The sequence below is a fragment of the Pipra filicauda genome, unplaced genomic scaffold, assembly GCF_003945595.2.
Source record: "Pipra filicauda isolate LSUMZ 115617 unplaced genomic scaffold, ASM394559v2 scaffold113_size4260070_pilon, whole genome shotgun sequence".
NCBI classification, from domain to species: Eukaryota; Metazoa; Chordata; class Aves; order Passeriformes; family Pipridae; genus Pipra; species Pipra filicauda.
The window spans coordinates 131,768-149,747 of NW_024103585.1; the positions used below are offsets into that span (position 1 = coordinate 131,768).

The following is a 17,980-nucleotide window of genomic DNA, read 5'->3' on the forward strand; positions in this document are numbered from 1 at the left end:
AGAAGAGACAAGCCACTTCTCTTCGAAACAGAGCCAGAAATGCACCTGAGTGCATTTCTAAAATTAATATTTACTTAGAGTACAATTCTTACTATGATTTAGTTCTGACACAAAAGATAGACTTATAAACAAAACCTCAAGCTGGATAATTAATGCCAGAATCCATCTTCATAATTAAGCTATTAACTCATGTAAATGAGACAAAATAATTAAGGTCTCAGTTTTGCAATTTTTATTCACTAAAATCTGCACTTAAATTGACAAAACCTGCATGCATGAATAAGAACTACTGTCTCAGGCACAAGGTGACTTGATGAAAATCAGGTAATAAGTATATTTCAGAACCAGTATTTACCGTGGCTTGCTTTTGAACATACAGTTATTTTCCGTGTCTAAAATATCAATTACTGTTCAGTTAGCTACTAAAGCAGCTGACTCCTCTCTTTTCTGTTTGCTTATACCTGGGAAAATCTATACTGGTCTGAGAAAAAACTTAGCATCCAGTAATGGGAAACATTACCTACTTCTTCACCTGTTTATAGACACTTATATGTTTAACATCAGCAAAATTATACATATTTTGATTCTTTTGGAAGCAAATCATGATGCATTTTCATTGCCAGTCACCTGTGTTATCTAACGGTATAAATTTAAACTGGTACAATTAAAGGAAAACAATGACTTTACAGGCAGAGTAAATCCCAAGTGATTGTGTGCAACACTGTACACGGCTGGGATAAATTTCTACTTCCAGACATTTCCCAAAGGACCCAACTGACCTGGTTAGCTCTTCATCTATGTGGTACTCTCTACAAAAATCAGGACTGTGGTTTTTCAAACTGGCTTATGTCTTTCAAAGCAAAAATATGAGTTACTTGCCATATTGTTCTTTATCCATTTCACATTTTTCAGAATTTTTGAGACACTATATAGCAAGTGATTGTCCTGCAATAGTAACTTAAATAGAACTAAACTAAACATTCAAGAGGAGTATTCACATGTATTATGCATATAAACACTGGCAGGCTTGGGGGTCTATTTCTGGTTAGAAAAATTATCTGATAATTTCTGAAATGATTGCTGCTACCTGTGCAGTCCTAAGACATGAAAAAAAAAGTCTTTATGTACTGTCATTGCAATGAAACAGTCATTACTACAATATTTAGATTGTGGACTCTAAAACTCTTGCACTCAGCCAGTACCTTAAGACCTCGAAGTAACTGATAGATGAGGAACTGTATATGATCATCTGTTAACTTCTGGCACTTCACAATGTTATTCAGGTCAGCACCCATTAAATTTGTCACAAGATACCTGTGAAAATAAAACAGGGGGAAGAAAACAAAGAAACACACCTCATTTAAGAATGGCAGAATGTAAATCCTTCTAGAAGAAACACATATAAAGAGTATCTACATATGCTCATGTAGGTTCTTTTTCTGTCTAATAACACAGTTTATATCCTTTAAATCAACTATGAGCTTTAATAATGCAATCACTGCTATGAGATTTGGTATAATGAAAAAGAAAAATCCTTACAGTATATTAAAAGCTTTTATCTCTGTTTTCTCCATGACACAATACACCAGTGATGCAACGTATTTTTTGATGAAGAAGAAGCCTCACTCAAGACCAAAATGGAAGCATTACTAGACCTGCAAGGCCTTGGAATATCTGATGATGGAGGATGGAAATTAACATTAGATTGGTTGAAGTAAGAGTGTTTTGTGTAACTTCCCTCCCTGTTCCCACTGGAAGTTTTATTTTTTGACAAAGTTTGCAGAAATGTTGATTCTTTCCAAAAACAGCACTGGGACAAAAGTATGCATCTGTCATATCCAGTTCCTATTTGTGTAATTTTCCCCAGAGTCAAAGGGGTTTGGCCACTAATTTCCATGGAGACAAAACCAGATTAATTACTATTTCTTCTGCTAAATTGTTTACCTAAGAGCTTATACGTTATGTAAACCAAGAGGAACTCAGCATAAATTGTGTCTTTGAGTAGGACCAAAATATATCTAATCCTAGGTTAGTCAGGACTCTAGCCTGAATTTACCTTGTCTCAGTTAAGCAACAGAATACTTTCCTGCATTCCTGAACTATCCTGTCTATCTGTGAAAAGATAATCTACAGCTAGCACACAACTAAACTGAAAAAGTTTTAAACTTTCTGGAACTTATGCAGCATTAAACCACTCACCATATACTTATAATCTTACTAATTATCATTTAAAATGTACAAAAATGAGGTCCATCTTCCTGCAACCTCTTTTGTGGAAAAGTTGCAAAAAGGTTTTTACAAAGTCAACTCTGCTGCAAGTCTATTAGAATAGAAATGTATGTACTTCCTTTTTAAAACCAGAGTGGTATGTACTTACTTCGTAACTAGTCAGAATGATTTTAAAATTTTACTTACACTTCGTTAAAATTTTCTATTGATGTTGCTGGTGTAAAAACATCTAGCAATCCTATAACCTGAAAGGTGAAGGAAGTGACATTTTATTTTTAGAAATCTGCAAAGCAGTATATAATTAGTATTGACAGCACTCAGCATTTTTGGGATGAAACTTACAAAAATATGACATATGTTCATCCTGAAAACTGGCACAATGTTATAGGTCTATAGGTCTATACAGGTATCACCTCAGCTCTATCCATGATCAACAGAAAATTATATTAATTACAAAAAATAATTACTATAAGATTTTAGACAAACAAAAATTAAGGTAGGAAAAGTAATGACAATACAGAAAAGTTGACACATGTCTTATGCAATTGTTATACTTAAGATTATGCACAATTTCATGGGTTTTCTTGTTCTGTTCTTGTTTAACTTTTATAGCATCCTTTCTCCAGGATACTTTTCAATCCACCATATTTTATTCAGGCTTCAGGTCATCAAATTACCTTTAAGCAGGTGGATACCACACTGAAATCAACTGTTTACCACATAAACTTAGAACAGTACTCAGTCACGTGGGGCCTAAAGAGTGTCTGACAGAACCCAAAACCAGAAAAAGCAGGGTTTTTTCCCCCTGAACTTACGGTTCAAGATGTTTCAACAGTATACTTTTCAAGGGAATACTTTTATTACTTTAGTTAGGAAAAAGGAGGACCAATTGTTTTGGATTTCATTAACCTCATCTTCAAGATTTAATTAGATATTTTTAAAATAAAAATGCAGCCTGTTACTGAAAGCCTCTAAAGTCCAGATGGCTGGGTCCAGGTATCTTGGGTAGCTAGACAGTTGCATATACTTTTCAAAAAAGATTGAACCTAACTGAAATTAAGCCTATTTTGCAAACTTTAAGGGAAAGAACTCACTGTGCACTTACATTCTCATGCTTCATGTGCTTAAGCAACCGAAGCTCTCGGTAGGTCCTCCGTGCATGGATAAGTGACTGAAAAGGCCTTGAAAGCTTTTTCACTGCCACCTTCTGTCTTGTTTTGGTATCATAAGCTGAACTGGAAGAGGAAAAGAAAAAGTCCATGTTGATGGCACGTTCTACTTCAAAGCTCTCAGGTAATACAAGGAAGAAACCTGTACTCTCCTGGGGGTTCTTTCACCTTCTACTCAGGGACTACACCCAAGGAGCCAGTCAGCAGTAACTGAGTATTCAAACACAGTTCCCTTGTTTTCCATCTAGGAAATTACTAATGCTTACAGTACTGTTCAGAACTTATCCCTGCATAACCCTTCCCAATATGGCAGAAAAAATAACCAGAAAATTAGCTCCATTAGTGCAGCTCCAGCCTCCAGCTCCAATGCAAGGCTCGTAGGGAATACGGAGATTCAAAGTCTGAAGTTTGTTTTTACTGAACAAACTGAAATCTTCACTAATTAGAGGAACACTGCCACTGTGTCTAGGAATATTAATTACCTACACGACCATTAGCTTGCTAGACGATAATGCCCTAAAACTGGTATTAAATTAGGATGTTGACATAGCCAAGGCCATACCATTTCCTTGGGAAAGGCTGGCAACAAGTGAAAAATGGGCACGTCTTACACTTCAGCCTACAGATCCTGCTGACACACAGCATGTGCCTAACGTCACATAGATGGAGGTGCCCTGCTGAAAAGGACACTAAATATACAAGTCACAATTTGCAAACAAGGGAGACCCACTGGTTTTTGTGCATTAGAGAGACATGACAAGCACAACAAGCCACAAATAAATGATGTCTGATCTGTAGCACAGAAATAAAAATGATCTCTGCATGTATTATTTCATGACACTACACAGTACAATTATAAAAAGGTTCAATTTTTTACCTCCTCTTAGGAAGAAAAAAAATTCTTTCAGCTGTTACTCTTATCTGTTAAGTCAAAATTGTGTTCAATTAAAATACATTGAAATTCTCTGTTTGAAGTGTGGATAACACTATCTATGCTTACTAGAGAGCAGTAACAAGCCAAGAACCTTTACACACATTAATCTTATAGAACTTTTTTGGAGTTATAAACACGAAAATTAGACAACATGAAAAATGCAGGGAGTAGCACGACAACAGTCAGCAGTCACACCAAATGCTATTAGCTCCTTCTGCACAGTGTTTTAGACATTCCTGCAAATTGTTGTAGGAGATATCTGCTAGAGACAAAAAACATTGATTGTGCCTGGAGTAGCTCCCAACCTAATACAGTGAGCCTATAATCAGCTCCAAGCAGGTGAACTCCTATACATATTTGGTGCTATGGTCAAGTTATGAAGAGTCAAGTGAAGAGCAAAGCCTCATTATCTACAGGGCAAGGTGGTATTTCTAATGAGAAGCAACAAAGGATACAAGCAACAAACAGCCAGGAAGATCAGTGTGGCATCCAAAAGGTGATTGTGATACAGTTACCCTAGAATTCACCCAACCAGGTGAAGGTCAATCCAGAATTTCATAAAAAACAGAGTAAAAGTAAGTAGATTTAATTAACAAGTTTCTTGCATGCACCACGGAAGGAGAAAGTCACTCATGAGATAAATGAAACAGATAAGCAGATTACATAGCTAGTTCCTTGCAAGCATCACAGAAGCTGATCTTCAGGGAAGTTTTAAAGGTGTAAAGTGTTGTGGCTTTGCTGAGCACCTCAGGAAGGGCATTCCCTGAGCAGCAGAAAGAATGCATAGGAAGAAGATGACTGATATCACTCTGACAAGTGGGTGGAAGGGATATAATAGAGATACTTGTTCCGACAGTAGGGCAGGGACAGAGTTATTCAGGATATGAGGATGTTGAGTTGCTCAAATACATGGAGCAGCTCAAGGAAAGAACAGTGTGAGAAGAACTTACAACAGAGATATCTTAAAATTCCACATGACCAGCCACAGGAACAATATGAAGGTTGCACAAATAAATCTAAAGAAATAAAAAGGAAGCCAATGCTTGGCTGTTAAGGCAACAAAGATTAGATGTAATTGCCTTGTGTTTAATCATGGGCAGTGAAGCCGCTGGAGAACACTGCCAAGTCGCACAGATGCATACTCTCTATATCCTTTCCAACTTCTTTTGAAAAGGAAATGTTTATCCAGATAAATAAATAAAACTGCCCAAAACAGCAGTCTGCTTAACATTTCAGCTCTTCTGGCAACTCACAAGCCTTCCCACTCATGCTTATACTGGTTTGTGAAATACTGTATACATTATACAAGGCTAGGAGGAATTAGATTTTAAATCCCATTATAATGATAAACATCACTCTCCCTCCAATTCTAAGTCCAAATGTGCGTTTCAGTGATTTAAAAACCACTGATCTTTAAGATGGATTACTTTTTATCCTCCATATGACTCAAGGCTACGAAGCTTTCAGATGGTACAAAGCACTATCTTCTTAGCTTCAATAATTCTTATGACAGCAGCTTTTTAGACCTAGGATGGAACCATGTAAGGAGAAGAGGAAAAAAAAAAGGCAACTCGAGTCCTGAGACCTCCAATGGGAAATCATGAAATATCATGTATTGAAGCTGCACAGGCCAGTGACTGACTTGGTTTAAATGAGTTCCTCCACACTCAACTAAGTGCACCAAGTGATAATCAGAGCCAATGCCTCAGGTTCCATCCTTGCCTGATTTCCCATCATCATAATTCAAGTTATTAACAGTAAAGCATTCAAAAGTATGTTTGAACTGTCTTGTTTGTCAGATTCAAGGATGACTTGCATTTGTGACCTCTGCTACTGCCTCTGTGATCACATTTTAATACTAGGTCTCTCTGTCTCGATATTCCATCATCATAGCTGCAATGTGGTTTGTCCCTCAAATCCCTCATTGGCCCCTGAGCAAACTGTCAGATGGCAGGATGAGAAGCTTCCCTTTCTGTGTGATATCCCCAAAAATGCTCAGCTTTCAGACTAGTCCCTGGATAGGACATCTCTGAGCCTATCAGAGCAAAAATATGGGCCCACCTGACCTTGGCACTTGCAAACCCTTCCTTGGGGGCCTGTAAACAGAGTAAAATGACTGAAAACAGCTTCTTAAAAAAAACCCCAAACCTATGTTGTTAACTACTTTGATTTAACAGGGGAAAAAAGTGTTAGAGGCCCTCTGTCACAGTTTAACTGCAGCTGGCAACTAATTACACAGCTGCCCTACCTGCTCACTCCCCTCCACCCCCACCTCAGAAAGAAAAAGTAAACCTCATGCATTGAGATAAGAACAATTTAGTAACTGAAACAAAATATAATAATAATAATCTCAAATATGTTAACAATATTAATAATTCTAATAACCACATGATATTCTATGGTATGAAACATCCCTTTGGCCAGGTCAGGTCACCTGTCCCAGCTGTGCTCCCTCACAGCTTCCAGCGCAGCTCCTAATTAGCAGAACATGGAACGCTGAAAAGTCCTTAACTTAGGGTCAGCACTACATAGCAAAACTCAATACATCAGACTGTTATCAACATTATTCTCATACTGAATCCCAAACACAGCACTGTACCATCTACTAAGAAGAAAATGAACTCTGGCCCAGCAGTAAGCAGGACATCCTCACCTTCCCTTACCCTGCATGATGTCTGACTCACAGCTTCCCACTTCTTCCCTGAGACTGGAGAGGGCTTCTCTGCCAGTCTCTTGGTGTTTGCATTGCCTCACAAACAACTGCCAGCAACTTACAGTGACTTTTTCTTTTGCAAGGTTATTTTCTACATACTTCAGCTTTGGCCAAATACCTGTGTTTGTATCTGGTTTATACTCACACATGGAAACAAATCATCCTTTCAATGGTTCAGCTACTGTTTCCTGGGTTTCTCTGAAACTACTTCTTCTGAAGTGTTTTATCTCTGATTATGTTGTTACTTCGTGTAGCTGGACAGAATAGTGCGACGGAGATAAACTTTGATATTTGCAAAGGGATATCGTCTCCCATCTCTAACCTATTCCTTACTGTTGGCATTTCATTTGTTGTACGCAGTGAAAATAAGTGACTTTTTAATTACATATTGTCAGTATTTCTGTCACCATCACTACATGGTATGTTCACATGCCTCAACAGAATATGGGAACACCACTTTAGACAGACTTTCTATCATAATTTAAAAAGAAACACAGTTATTAATATCATTTTAATTTACAAGAAACAACTTTGTAACAATCTTAGCAATAGCTTTTTCAGATATGATCATTCTTGACCAAGAACCCATCAGAGTTATGACACATTTTTTGCTGTCTCTCTTTCCAAGATCAAGGATAAAAAGACATTATTCTGCTTACATGGATGGCATCATTTTCACACAGATTAGAGACTTTTGTTTAGTGTTATTTTCAATCATTGCTTAAATTAGACCCACCTTTTCAGTGTTGTCAACTCCTATATTTAGGAATTCTATTGAAGTTCCACTAGATGAAATACGAATCTCTATTTATATGCACATTTACCCAGTTCTTAAGGTATTAGAGAAAAATATGAACATAGGAAGCTACTGCAGTCTAAAAACTTAAGAGGCGGAAAACACAAGATTTTAACAGCTTCAAGCTAACTTCATGACTTTTGATGGGACACAGGTTTTGGTAGCTGATGCTTATAACTACGGCTGTACTTATAGTAATTTCCCTAGTATCCATGGACGGTTTATCCCCTGTGGTTGCAGAGCAGTAATAGTGGACAGACAGTCCATTCATGTGTGCAGCCCACTCTGATCTCTCAGCGATTTTGGGACTAGAAGCACACCATTTACCTATGGCTACTTAGCCTTTGGGATCGAATTTGCTTCAATAACTGGAGGCTGTTTGTGGGAACCTGATCTAACAAACCACACATAGAGCCACCTCTTATCCTATTTAGTAAACTCTAGTATACAATGCAGGAAGAATTCTTCCTGGGATCAGCTGGTCCCACTGAACTACAGCCAGTCCCTGAAACTTTGGGCTTGGCAAGGGCTTATCAGCTGGGCACATTACTACCCGCAATGCCTGGAAAAAGTTCAGCTTGAATGCAGTATTCAGTCTAGTGAGTTCTCTTCGTTCCTGGAGCCAGCTCAGGTCCAGCTGATGCAGAATGAAGGCATGACCCAAAGCTGGCTGTACTAGGTGCCAGACTTGTGCCTGCAGCAACCTCCTCACCTGCTGTAGGTTACCTGAATCAGACAATATTCCATCCCCATCACTCCAGATAACCACAAGGTTTTGGTTGTCTACAAAGTCTGATTTTATGCTTTCACAAATATAGCTGTACAAACTAATTAGATATATGTATTCTAAGAGACTGATTTGAGGTTAAGTGTAAAACGCAGAAGACTAACTTTTCCAACATTCTTTTTTATAATTCGGTGTCTCAGCTTAGGAGGCTGTTACCCTTACACCATCAGAAGTTTGAAACTGATTGGACACACTATACCAAAACTTGGAGAGAATGCTGTAAGCAGCACATGTGACAATGACACTGGGTCTGGGTTTTCCCCATATTGTTCCAGGTTTCTATTTTTGTTTCTTTCACTGCAGCACAACACAAGCTTCTTACCTTCCCTTGGTCACATTCCTTCAGAACATGGGAAGAGTCCCCCATTACATGTAAGTGTTAAGGGACACAAACCCCCTCCTGAAAACCAAACCAAACCAAAATAAACCAACAGCCCCCCCCCCCAAAAAAAAAAGGCAATTGATGTTCAAAACACAGATTCATAATTTTGAGCGCTTATCCACAGACCTCAGCACCCTTTTCTGTACCCACTGACTCTTTCTATTACAGGAGACATGATCCTCCTTGTGGACACATCCTCTTAATTTGTAAGAATTCCTGAGAAAAACAAGCAACAGCAGCAGGAGGGTATATGTGAGCAAGTACTGAAGAGGAAGGAACAGAAGAGGGGTCAATACACAGAAAACCTCATCATTGAGGGGACAGCCCTTACTGCACCATGCATTGGCAAGAAAGACAGGAAAGAGGGACCATAGGAACCTTGCCCTGGGACATTTGCTAGTATCCAATTGTGTAATTAGGGTTCCTCACAACTACAGTGAATATCAACCCTTTTTACATTTCTCATAAATGTTATGTAAATGAAAGAAACTAATCACATTAATAACACGGATTTTGATTTTTGTTTGAAAGGTTTAGTTTGTGAACTTTGTCTTCTGGGTCTTCTCCAGAATCTTGTTCTTCTTTTTTATTGAAATAAACAGAGCTATTTTTTGAGATATAGAGTAGTCTGCAAAAAGCACACACACCATCCATCCAATACTAGAAAATGGACCATAATACCTATTGGCAGAGCAGCAAGGGAACAACACAAAACAGCCACCCACAGCCGATTTGAGTTAAAAGTACCAGGAAATGGTTTGTTTGGTTTTGTTTGTTCTTTATAAACGTTTTGTTACTTTTTTACAAGTTCACGTTGGTGATTTGCACTCTCTAAGAGCTGGCTCTAAACTGCAAAGAGTGTGTTTGCTAAACCACACAAATCACAAAATATGTGCCTCAAAAGGAAACCATAAAGAAAAATTAGACCATAGCAAGACAAAATATGAGAGGATGACTAGTGGCCAACTCTGAAACTAGAGAGTTAATCTCCTCATAGACAAAAAACTCCCAAACCTGCTTGATGATGACAGGTTATTGTACTGTAAAATTACATCCCATCACTTGGATATTGTTCCAACACACTATGCTGAGCGCTAGCCTCAACTGTGTTGGTTTTAGTACAATCACTGTTAATTATCTCAGATTAATTTACCACTAAATCTAAATATAAACCCACAAATTATCTCTTACATGGGCAACATAATTGTTCTATAACCAACATAAAAATACGTTGGCTTTACGTTTTAAGCAGACACTGAAAAATATTAAAAAATAATTGCTCTCCATATGTTTATGTGAATACATCACCAGTCTTCTTTCAATGTAACAACATGATAATAAAAGTGCTGTACAAGCCTCTGAGCTCACAAGCCATTTTTCAGTTTCTGATATGTTTTCTGGGCCTCCACAGTGGCACAGAACATTCAAATAACTTTACAGAGGAGCAGTCACACTTTTCTAGGTGAAACTACAGACAGTACAGCTTAAAACAGTGGGAGCGATGTATTTAAAATCATGGTTGTGAGAAAAATATAGAGAAGGTTGGGGTCATAAGCTGATAGCTTCTTCAGCATGTACAACCAACTCACGGATATTAAAATAATCATGTATTTTAGATAGCCTACAAGCCCAATGTCAGTATGTAAACAAGAAAATCAGTCAGCTGCCACTAAGCCAGTACACTGCTAATGACAAATGTGTTCCATTCATCATTTCATTAAAAAAGACTGACAGGGAGTTACACATTGCGGGCTTTGAAGCTTCAGTTAAAAATGCATGTGGTTAATCTGGATATAAAGTTTAACATGAAAAATATCAGTGCTTTCAAATATATTACACAAACCTATACTGAAAAAAATCTCGCTTACATTCTCATTCTTCTTTTTCCTATTCCTCCCCCCACTTCACATTTCCTGTTTCCTCTCTCTACAAGAGCCAAAATTTTAAATGGTAGCAATTAACCAGGTCACATAGAGGTTTTGAACAGAACTAAGATTTTTTTTTTAATATACTATTTTAATATATTTTTGGTATCAACTAACTAATAGGTTCTGAAATTGCAAACAGCTCCTTGGGAAGCTGTGTTAAAGCAACCAGGCCCTAAGATCTTCAGGTCTCTGAAACAGGGACTGTGTCCATCAGGCAACTGCAATCACAATCCTGGTTGACAGCAGGACAGGAAAGGAGGGAGCTATGCCACTGCTGCCTCATGTAGTCAGGAGGGTGCATATCATAAAAAAATATAAAGTGGGGATGGAGGAGTCCCTCTGCATAGAATATGCTCTGTTAATGTATCACACACAAAGATGTCATCTACTCTGAAACTACTTCACAGGCTTAGTGACGGCCTCCTATACAGAAATCTCTGGCATAGCAATTCTTAGCTCTTCTCACTCTTCTCCACAAACACCTCCTTCATTAAGTGTTCTTAGACATTCTCATTTAAAATAGGAACCTTGACTCCACTAATTACCAACCCATTTCCCTTTCCTTTCCAAAGTCAGTTAACTATACTGTTCCAACAGCTGGAAAATACTCAGGATGAAACCAGACAAAGGAATGACAAGCAATCTGCATTCCACTCTAGTACTCTGACAAAACCACTTTCAACAAACTGTCTAGTGATGTCTTCCTGACCAGTGCTCAGAAAAACTCTCCCATCTTCTTTTATGTATCTTTTACAAAATTTCTTGAATTCTTGACCTTTCTTGGCTTTGTAGCTGCAAATGCCACTGTGTTTTTGTTCCTAATGGCTATTTCCTTACATTTCTCTAAAGGTCTCACTCTGCAACATTTTTTTGTTGCTTCACTTATTTTCATCCATTCACTCTAGCAATACTGCTGCAAAGATTCTCCTTCTAAGATGTAACATTGGTCATGCAACTCCTTTTATTTAGCTCTCCTCTCTGCTGCAACCTTGCCTTCAAGGCCTTGTTTCTAAGTATCGTTATTACGTTTACTCAATCTTAAGAGATGTCCTGCTTCTGACTGGACTGTCATGTCAGCCTTCATCTCTCACTCAGTTTTCAACCTTTGAATATGCTTAGAAGGGCACATTGTAAATATTTGCAAAACTAATGAAAGGCTTCAATACCTTCCTTCTGAATGACATATACCAAAAATAGACAACTCTTAACAGACCTTGGACAACAATATTTTAACAACATTGTGTGAAAAGTTTCCAATCAACATAACCATATGTAGGGTGAAGTTCAGCACCTGTACTTGTATTGGAAACAAAAGACCTAATCCAAAAGAACAGTCCAAAGGGAGTACGCTGAAATCTACACATGCTTGGGATTATGTTTAGCCTGTAGAGATCTATACCACCTTCATTTTCCAGCTGTGTTTACACACAGCAGCTGTGTGTTACTACTACTCTAAAAGTTTATCTCAGCATTTACTATTTAAAGTAGCATGTAGTGTTACAGTGACACACACCATAACTCCCGTAGCCTGATCTCACAACTGAAATCATACACTTAGTATCACTACAGCTAAGTAAAAAGATCCTTTTAAAAAAAATATGCAAGTCATCAAATACAATCCTTGGATGAAGACGTTTTTCTCTTTGTCAGTCAAAGACAATTTATACCAGCTTTTAAAATTGCTCAGATGCTACTGAGTTGTCTCAGCATCTCCTTAGAGGTTCTCGACGCGTTGAAAAGGACAGCATCAGCAATGCTATGTTCCAGTATTGCAAGCTACTGCCCTCAAAACACTTTTGAGTACAGTCTAACCAGAAGCAGAGAACAGAGTGGATGACAGGAAAGAAAGGGTTAAACTTCAAGAATAAAGTCTTCTGCTTCTATTTTTCCACTTGTACTTCTTCAAAGCAAAACAATAGCCTAAACAGCATCCACCTTGTCCTGTTTCTACCCAAAATTAGCCAGGACACAAACTTAGTGAATCTTAAGCATGAACGTAAAGTTAACAGGACAGAGACTGACATGTTGCATCGTCTAAATGACTTAAGGCAGACTTTGCTTTCCTGCTTTTCTTGAACTGAGGCCCGTGCCATTACACTCTGACTTAGCAGGCCTCTTTTTACAAATGTGTTATGCCATCTAAGTTGGTGTTAGGCATTGTATACTCAAAAGAGAGTGAGCGTAAGTGCTATTGATGCCAACAGCCTCTGAGGAAACAGTGCAGGAGTTCCTGGTTGTGAAGAAGACCTGGACTCACTTTGGTTCATCTTGCAACGTCTGTTCTTTCCAAAGAAGGTAGAACACGGAGACTGCAATATGCTAATGTGAAACAACCTGTTGGAGAGATCAGAGACAGCATGCTGCAGAATGCTGTCAATCCCTCCCAGGCAAAAATAGGACTAAGTAGGTTAGAACACAGTTTACAAAAGCTGCATAAAAAGAAGCATACAGGCTTTAAAAAAACCCCAAACAACAGCAAACCAAAAATCTATCCACATTACATAATTTGTGGTACAATAAGTAGTCTTAAAAAAAGAAGAAGCTCTTTCTCAAGGCAGGTAGCAATGCCAGCTCCCAGAATAAAAGGTGGCCATGTACCAAACCATAGCGGACCCATCACAATACAACAGAGAGGCAGAGATGCTTCAGGCTAAAGGCCCAGTTTATAAGCAATATCACTGGGACAGTCGGAAGACTCAAACACAGCCAGAATTCTTATTTAAAAGGCAGAATTCTGGAGGAACAAGAGTTTAAAATGCAGTTTGACCTGAGATGTAATTTGTCTCTTTTCTCTAGAACTGAAACAAAATGGTTGTAGATGAGGATTATTGCTCCTAAAGTAAGCTAGCTTGCTTCCCATCTAAATGCCTTAATTTATCTTAAATGCTGCACTTGACATCAGAAGGTTTTCAAAACTCTCTGGTCTGGTGCCTGGTCTGTTAAGAGTCAACCAGCTCTTTGACTTCTATGAGAAGTAAATCCAAATTTGAGGATAGACACTGAAAATGCACTTTTCAAAAAAAGTTTAACTGAGCTTTGGCTTGAGAAAGAGTTAAAATAATTTTCTAATAATAAAAAAACCTCAACTTGATAAGAAAAGCTATAGCACAAAAAGAAAACCACTCCAAAACAAACAAGTTCTGTGTGTAAATTTGATATTGTCTAACAAAACAAACAAACAAACAAACAAACACCCAGAGAAGAGCGAAATTAACCAAAATGTAACATTGAAGATGCCATTGATATTTTTACATGTAACTAAACTACCACACACTGCCCACACTTCCACAGGGTGTTAATTTTTTTCTTAAACTTAGAAAAAGTCAGATCTGACAGTGGCAAATGACAGAACATCCATGAGCTTGAATGGTCATAGGAAAGAGCTCAGGTAAGAGGAAGCCTTCCATGGAGTTAAAAAACATGAGTAACACAAAAAGTTCTGTAAGGGAGAAGTACTTGAGGGACAGACCTCAAAGGTCTCTCTGCAGTTCATGTAGATGCTGAAGTGCAACACAGTTGAGTTGTGGCTGAGTCTGGAGGATTTCCAAAAAAAAAAGTTCTTTGTGATATGTCGTTAAAAGAGTGAGAAAAGCAGTAGAGCTCTTAATGCTAAGGAAGATTTTGTTTTTATGCATATTCCACATCTAAATAAAAACTAAGAAAAACAAATGTGAAAACACTGTGCTTGGTATAGATAACTCTCTAAAAATGAATCTGTTTTAAACTGCTAATATCTATCTCAGTAGCATGCTTGATGCATCTGCAATTAACTCAAACACTAATTCTACCAGACTTACAAAACTGGGCCAAAACACAGCCTCCCGACACAAACTCTCCTATTGATTTTGAGCTGCAAGCAAAGGATGCTTAAATGCAAGTATTTACAATATGTTTCTTATTATCAGTTATCAATTCAGTTACCCAAGTCTATTGGACATGACTGATAACTTACTGTTTAGCAAAAAAAAAAAGGGTAGAACTAGAGAACAGTTTCACTGAGGCAGAAAAAATTTGTTACAACTGTTCCTGTTTTAAAGTCACTGTTTAGAGTTCAGGACCTTGGCTTCTATTCATCAAATCACTTAAGAATTTGTTTAATTCCAGTGGTTTCTGTAAGACTTGAGTATGTTTTTAGACATTTTACTGAATAGGAGTACAATTATTCACAGAAGAAATATAGCATATTACTCAAGGGAACAGTTGTGTCTTGTGGGTCTCCTGGGTAAAGCACATGCACACAGACAGAAAAAAAATCAATTTCAATAGACACTAAAAATAGATGGCTTTTCTCAGAGAGATGCCTACCTTTTCCTCATATTCAAGCTTCTCTTTGGGTTTATAGTTCATTGATGTTAACGAGGCTATTAATATAGAGCAATAATTTAATGCTATATTTTATTTTTAAATGTCTATTTCAGAGCAAACCTTTCCCACAGCATCTTCCAGTCTCCATTTTATATCCCACTTCCTATACTTTGCAATTGATAAAAATACTAGGATTTCCTTGGCTCTGCAGACAGTTTCAAAAACCAAAGCACCAGCTGTGCTGCAAGTGAACCATGACAAATTTTTATTTCCATTGCAATTTCTCAAAAGTCTTGACATCTCATTACAAAATTCAGCGAAGTCGGTCTTCCCCTTAAAATTATGTCAGCATAAATAGGGAAAATAAGCAGAAATGCAGTTTCAATTGGAACACAAAAGTAGTTACTCTGTTACTGTATATCTTAGTTTACTTTCTCTTCTTTTATTGCACAAACTAAGATTTTTATAGTCTAAATAAATTAGGTCCTTGTGAGACTATTCACAGCACACTGTCAGAGGACTCTATAATTAACTACAATGGCAGGTACCAACACTCACATGGTATTTGCCTAGATTTCCCTGGTGCAAGCATAAATCAGAAATAATAAAAAAAGAGAAGAATTCAAAGATACTTCACACTAGTCCTGAGTGTTTCTGCTGATTATTGGAGGTTTTTTAAATGCATATTTCTAGCTTACATGTAACTGGGACATTTCACAGAGCTAGGGAACGAAGCAACAAATATAAAACTCCATAAATATTCTCTGTTATCCAATTACGAAGAGTATGAAGAGAGAAAAAGAGAGAACTACTGCATGAATTTAGAGCACGAAAAAAAGTAAAGTTCTACAATTTTTTTTTTTTAAAGGCCCATTATGAGTTGTTTTACATAATTTCACTTACCCAGTTTACAAAAGAAACACAACTCTTTTCCAGAAACCCCTTAAACATCACTAGTATTAAAAAAAATTGATTCAAAGCTTTTATAAGCATAGTAAGGAGTGCATCAAATACTAAAGTAACAGCCCAATCTGCACTGGGAGTTCCCGAGAGCGTAAACCTGAGGTAGGAATTATCAAAGAAAGGGATAGCTTTTAGGATAAGATGTGGTAAACCCTTATACAACCTTAAGATCTCGAAGCCCTTGGGCGGCATTCTGCCCTTATCTGCGATCCCCCGAAACCACTGGGTGAGCCCCCTGTGTCCTCCCTCAGCCTGCCCCGCTCCGGGGGCTGCTCCCATTGTCTCTGCGGACAGAACTCCCCCATTTCGCCGTGGATGCCCCGGGCCCTGCGGGATGTCCCGCTCACCCCCCGGCTGAAAGGGCCGCGGGTGGACGCCGCTCCGACAGCGCTTCCTCGCGCCCCAACGCTGCCTCCCCGTCCCCTCCGCTAGGACCCGCCATGACTGCGCAGGATTCCCGGCTTCGGGGCAATTCCCACTCCGGCGGGGGCAGCACCCGGCGGCAGCGGCCCCGCGGCGGGCGGTCACTCGGCGCTGCCGGCCGCGGGGGCCCCTCATAGCCCGGGGAGAGGCTCCGGGGGAGCGGTCCCGGGGCAGCGGCAGAAGGACGGGCAGGGGCCGCCCCGGGGCGGCGGTGGGCGCGGTTGCCCCGGGTTACGGCGAGGCATTCCCGGCCCCGCGGGGCCGCGGCGGGGAGCGGGAGCCCCGGCGCCGCTCACACCGGTGCCCGGCGGACACGCCCCCGCCCGCCGCCGAGCTCCCCCCCCCCCGCATACGACCCCCGGCGGGGCACGGAGCCTCCCGCCAGCCCAGCATTGTCCGTCCCCGCCGCCCGCCGGCTGCACCTGCCGGCTCCCGGCCCCGCTGCCGCCGCCCCGCACCTACCACACGGAGCCGTAGGCGCCGGAGCCGACGGGGGTGAGGTTCTGGTAGCGCTGGGGCACCTCCCACACCGTCTTGTTCAGCTCCTGCCGGTAGAAGCCGCCGCGCTCGGACATTTTCCCGGAGCCGCCGCCGGCAGCGGCAACAGCAGCGGTAGCCGCCACTCAGCCGAGGCGAGCACGCCTGGCGCCGGCGGGGAGGAGGGACCGGGAGGGGAAGGGGAGGGGAAGGCGGAGGCCGAGGGGGTGGGGGCAGCGGCCGGGGCCGGGGAAGCCCGGGAGGGGGCGAGGGGCGCTCGGCGCACAGGCCCAGGAGCCCCGGGGCGGCACCCGGTGTCCTCCCGCGGGGCCGCCCGGGGCGTGCGGGGAGTGGCGAAGCGCCGATCCTGACCCGGAGCACCGCAGCTGGGGCGGTGACGGCCCGGAGCGGCGGCTGCACCGCATCGGCCGCCCCTGCCCGGACGCGCGGGAAGGGCCCGCGCCGCCGCCTCTGCTCCCCGCGGTCACCCGGCCCTTCCCCTGGCATCTCTCAGGCTTTCTGAAGCTTTGCTGACACCTTTCTGACAAGGCCACCTGAAGCTCCCCCTCGGCCCGTCAGGCTCCCCCCTCCACCTCGAGCTGCAGCGCCAGCGGCGGTGACCCTGCGCTGGGCTCTCAGCCCGGGCATGGCCTGCGGGGCCAGCGCGGCCCCCCGCTCACTGAGGGAGCCCCGGGCAGGTCTGGCATTTACTGGGAGTCCTCTGGTGCCTACAGTTTCCCCTTACAACATTGACTCCCACATGCTGATTCCCACTCCTCATTTGAGTCCTCTCCCTTTTCATCAAGGAAGACTTGACCCCTCAAGATAACAGACAATCTTGAAAACTTTAAAACTCCAAAACTCGTGCACCAGT

At 40.8% G+C, this 17,980-nt stretch overlaps 1 protein-coding gene across 1 annotated transcript in view; it reads right to left on the reverse strand.

Annotated features, from left to right (window-relative positions):
- Positions 1–17,277, reverse strand: part of MAPK11 (mitogen-activated protein kinase 11) — a 32,967-nt gene extending 15,690 nt beyond the window's left edge. The window contains exons 1-4 of the mRNA XM_027742596.2: positions 17,092–17,277; positions 3,335–3,464; positions 2,416–2,474; positions 1,203–1,314 (exon numbers count right to left, since the gene is read on the reverse strand). Coding sequence (XP_027598397.1) covers positions 1,203–1,314; positions 2,416–2,474; positions 3,335–3,464; positions 17,092–17,204 — 414 coding nt within the window. The 5' untranslated portion in view covers positions 17,205–17,277. The remainder of the gene's footprint in view (positions 1–1,202; positions 1,315–2,415; positions 2,475–3,334; positions 3,465–17,091) is intronic.
- Between the last annotated feature and the right edge of the window lie 703 nt (positions 17,278–17,980).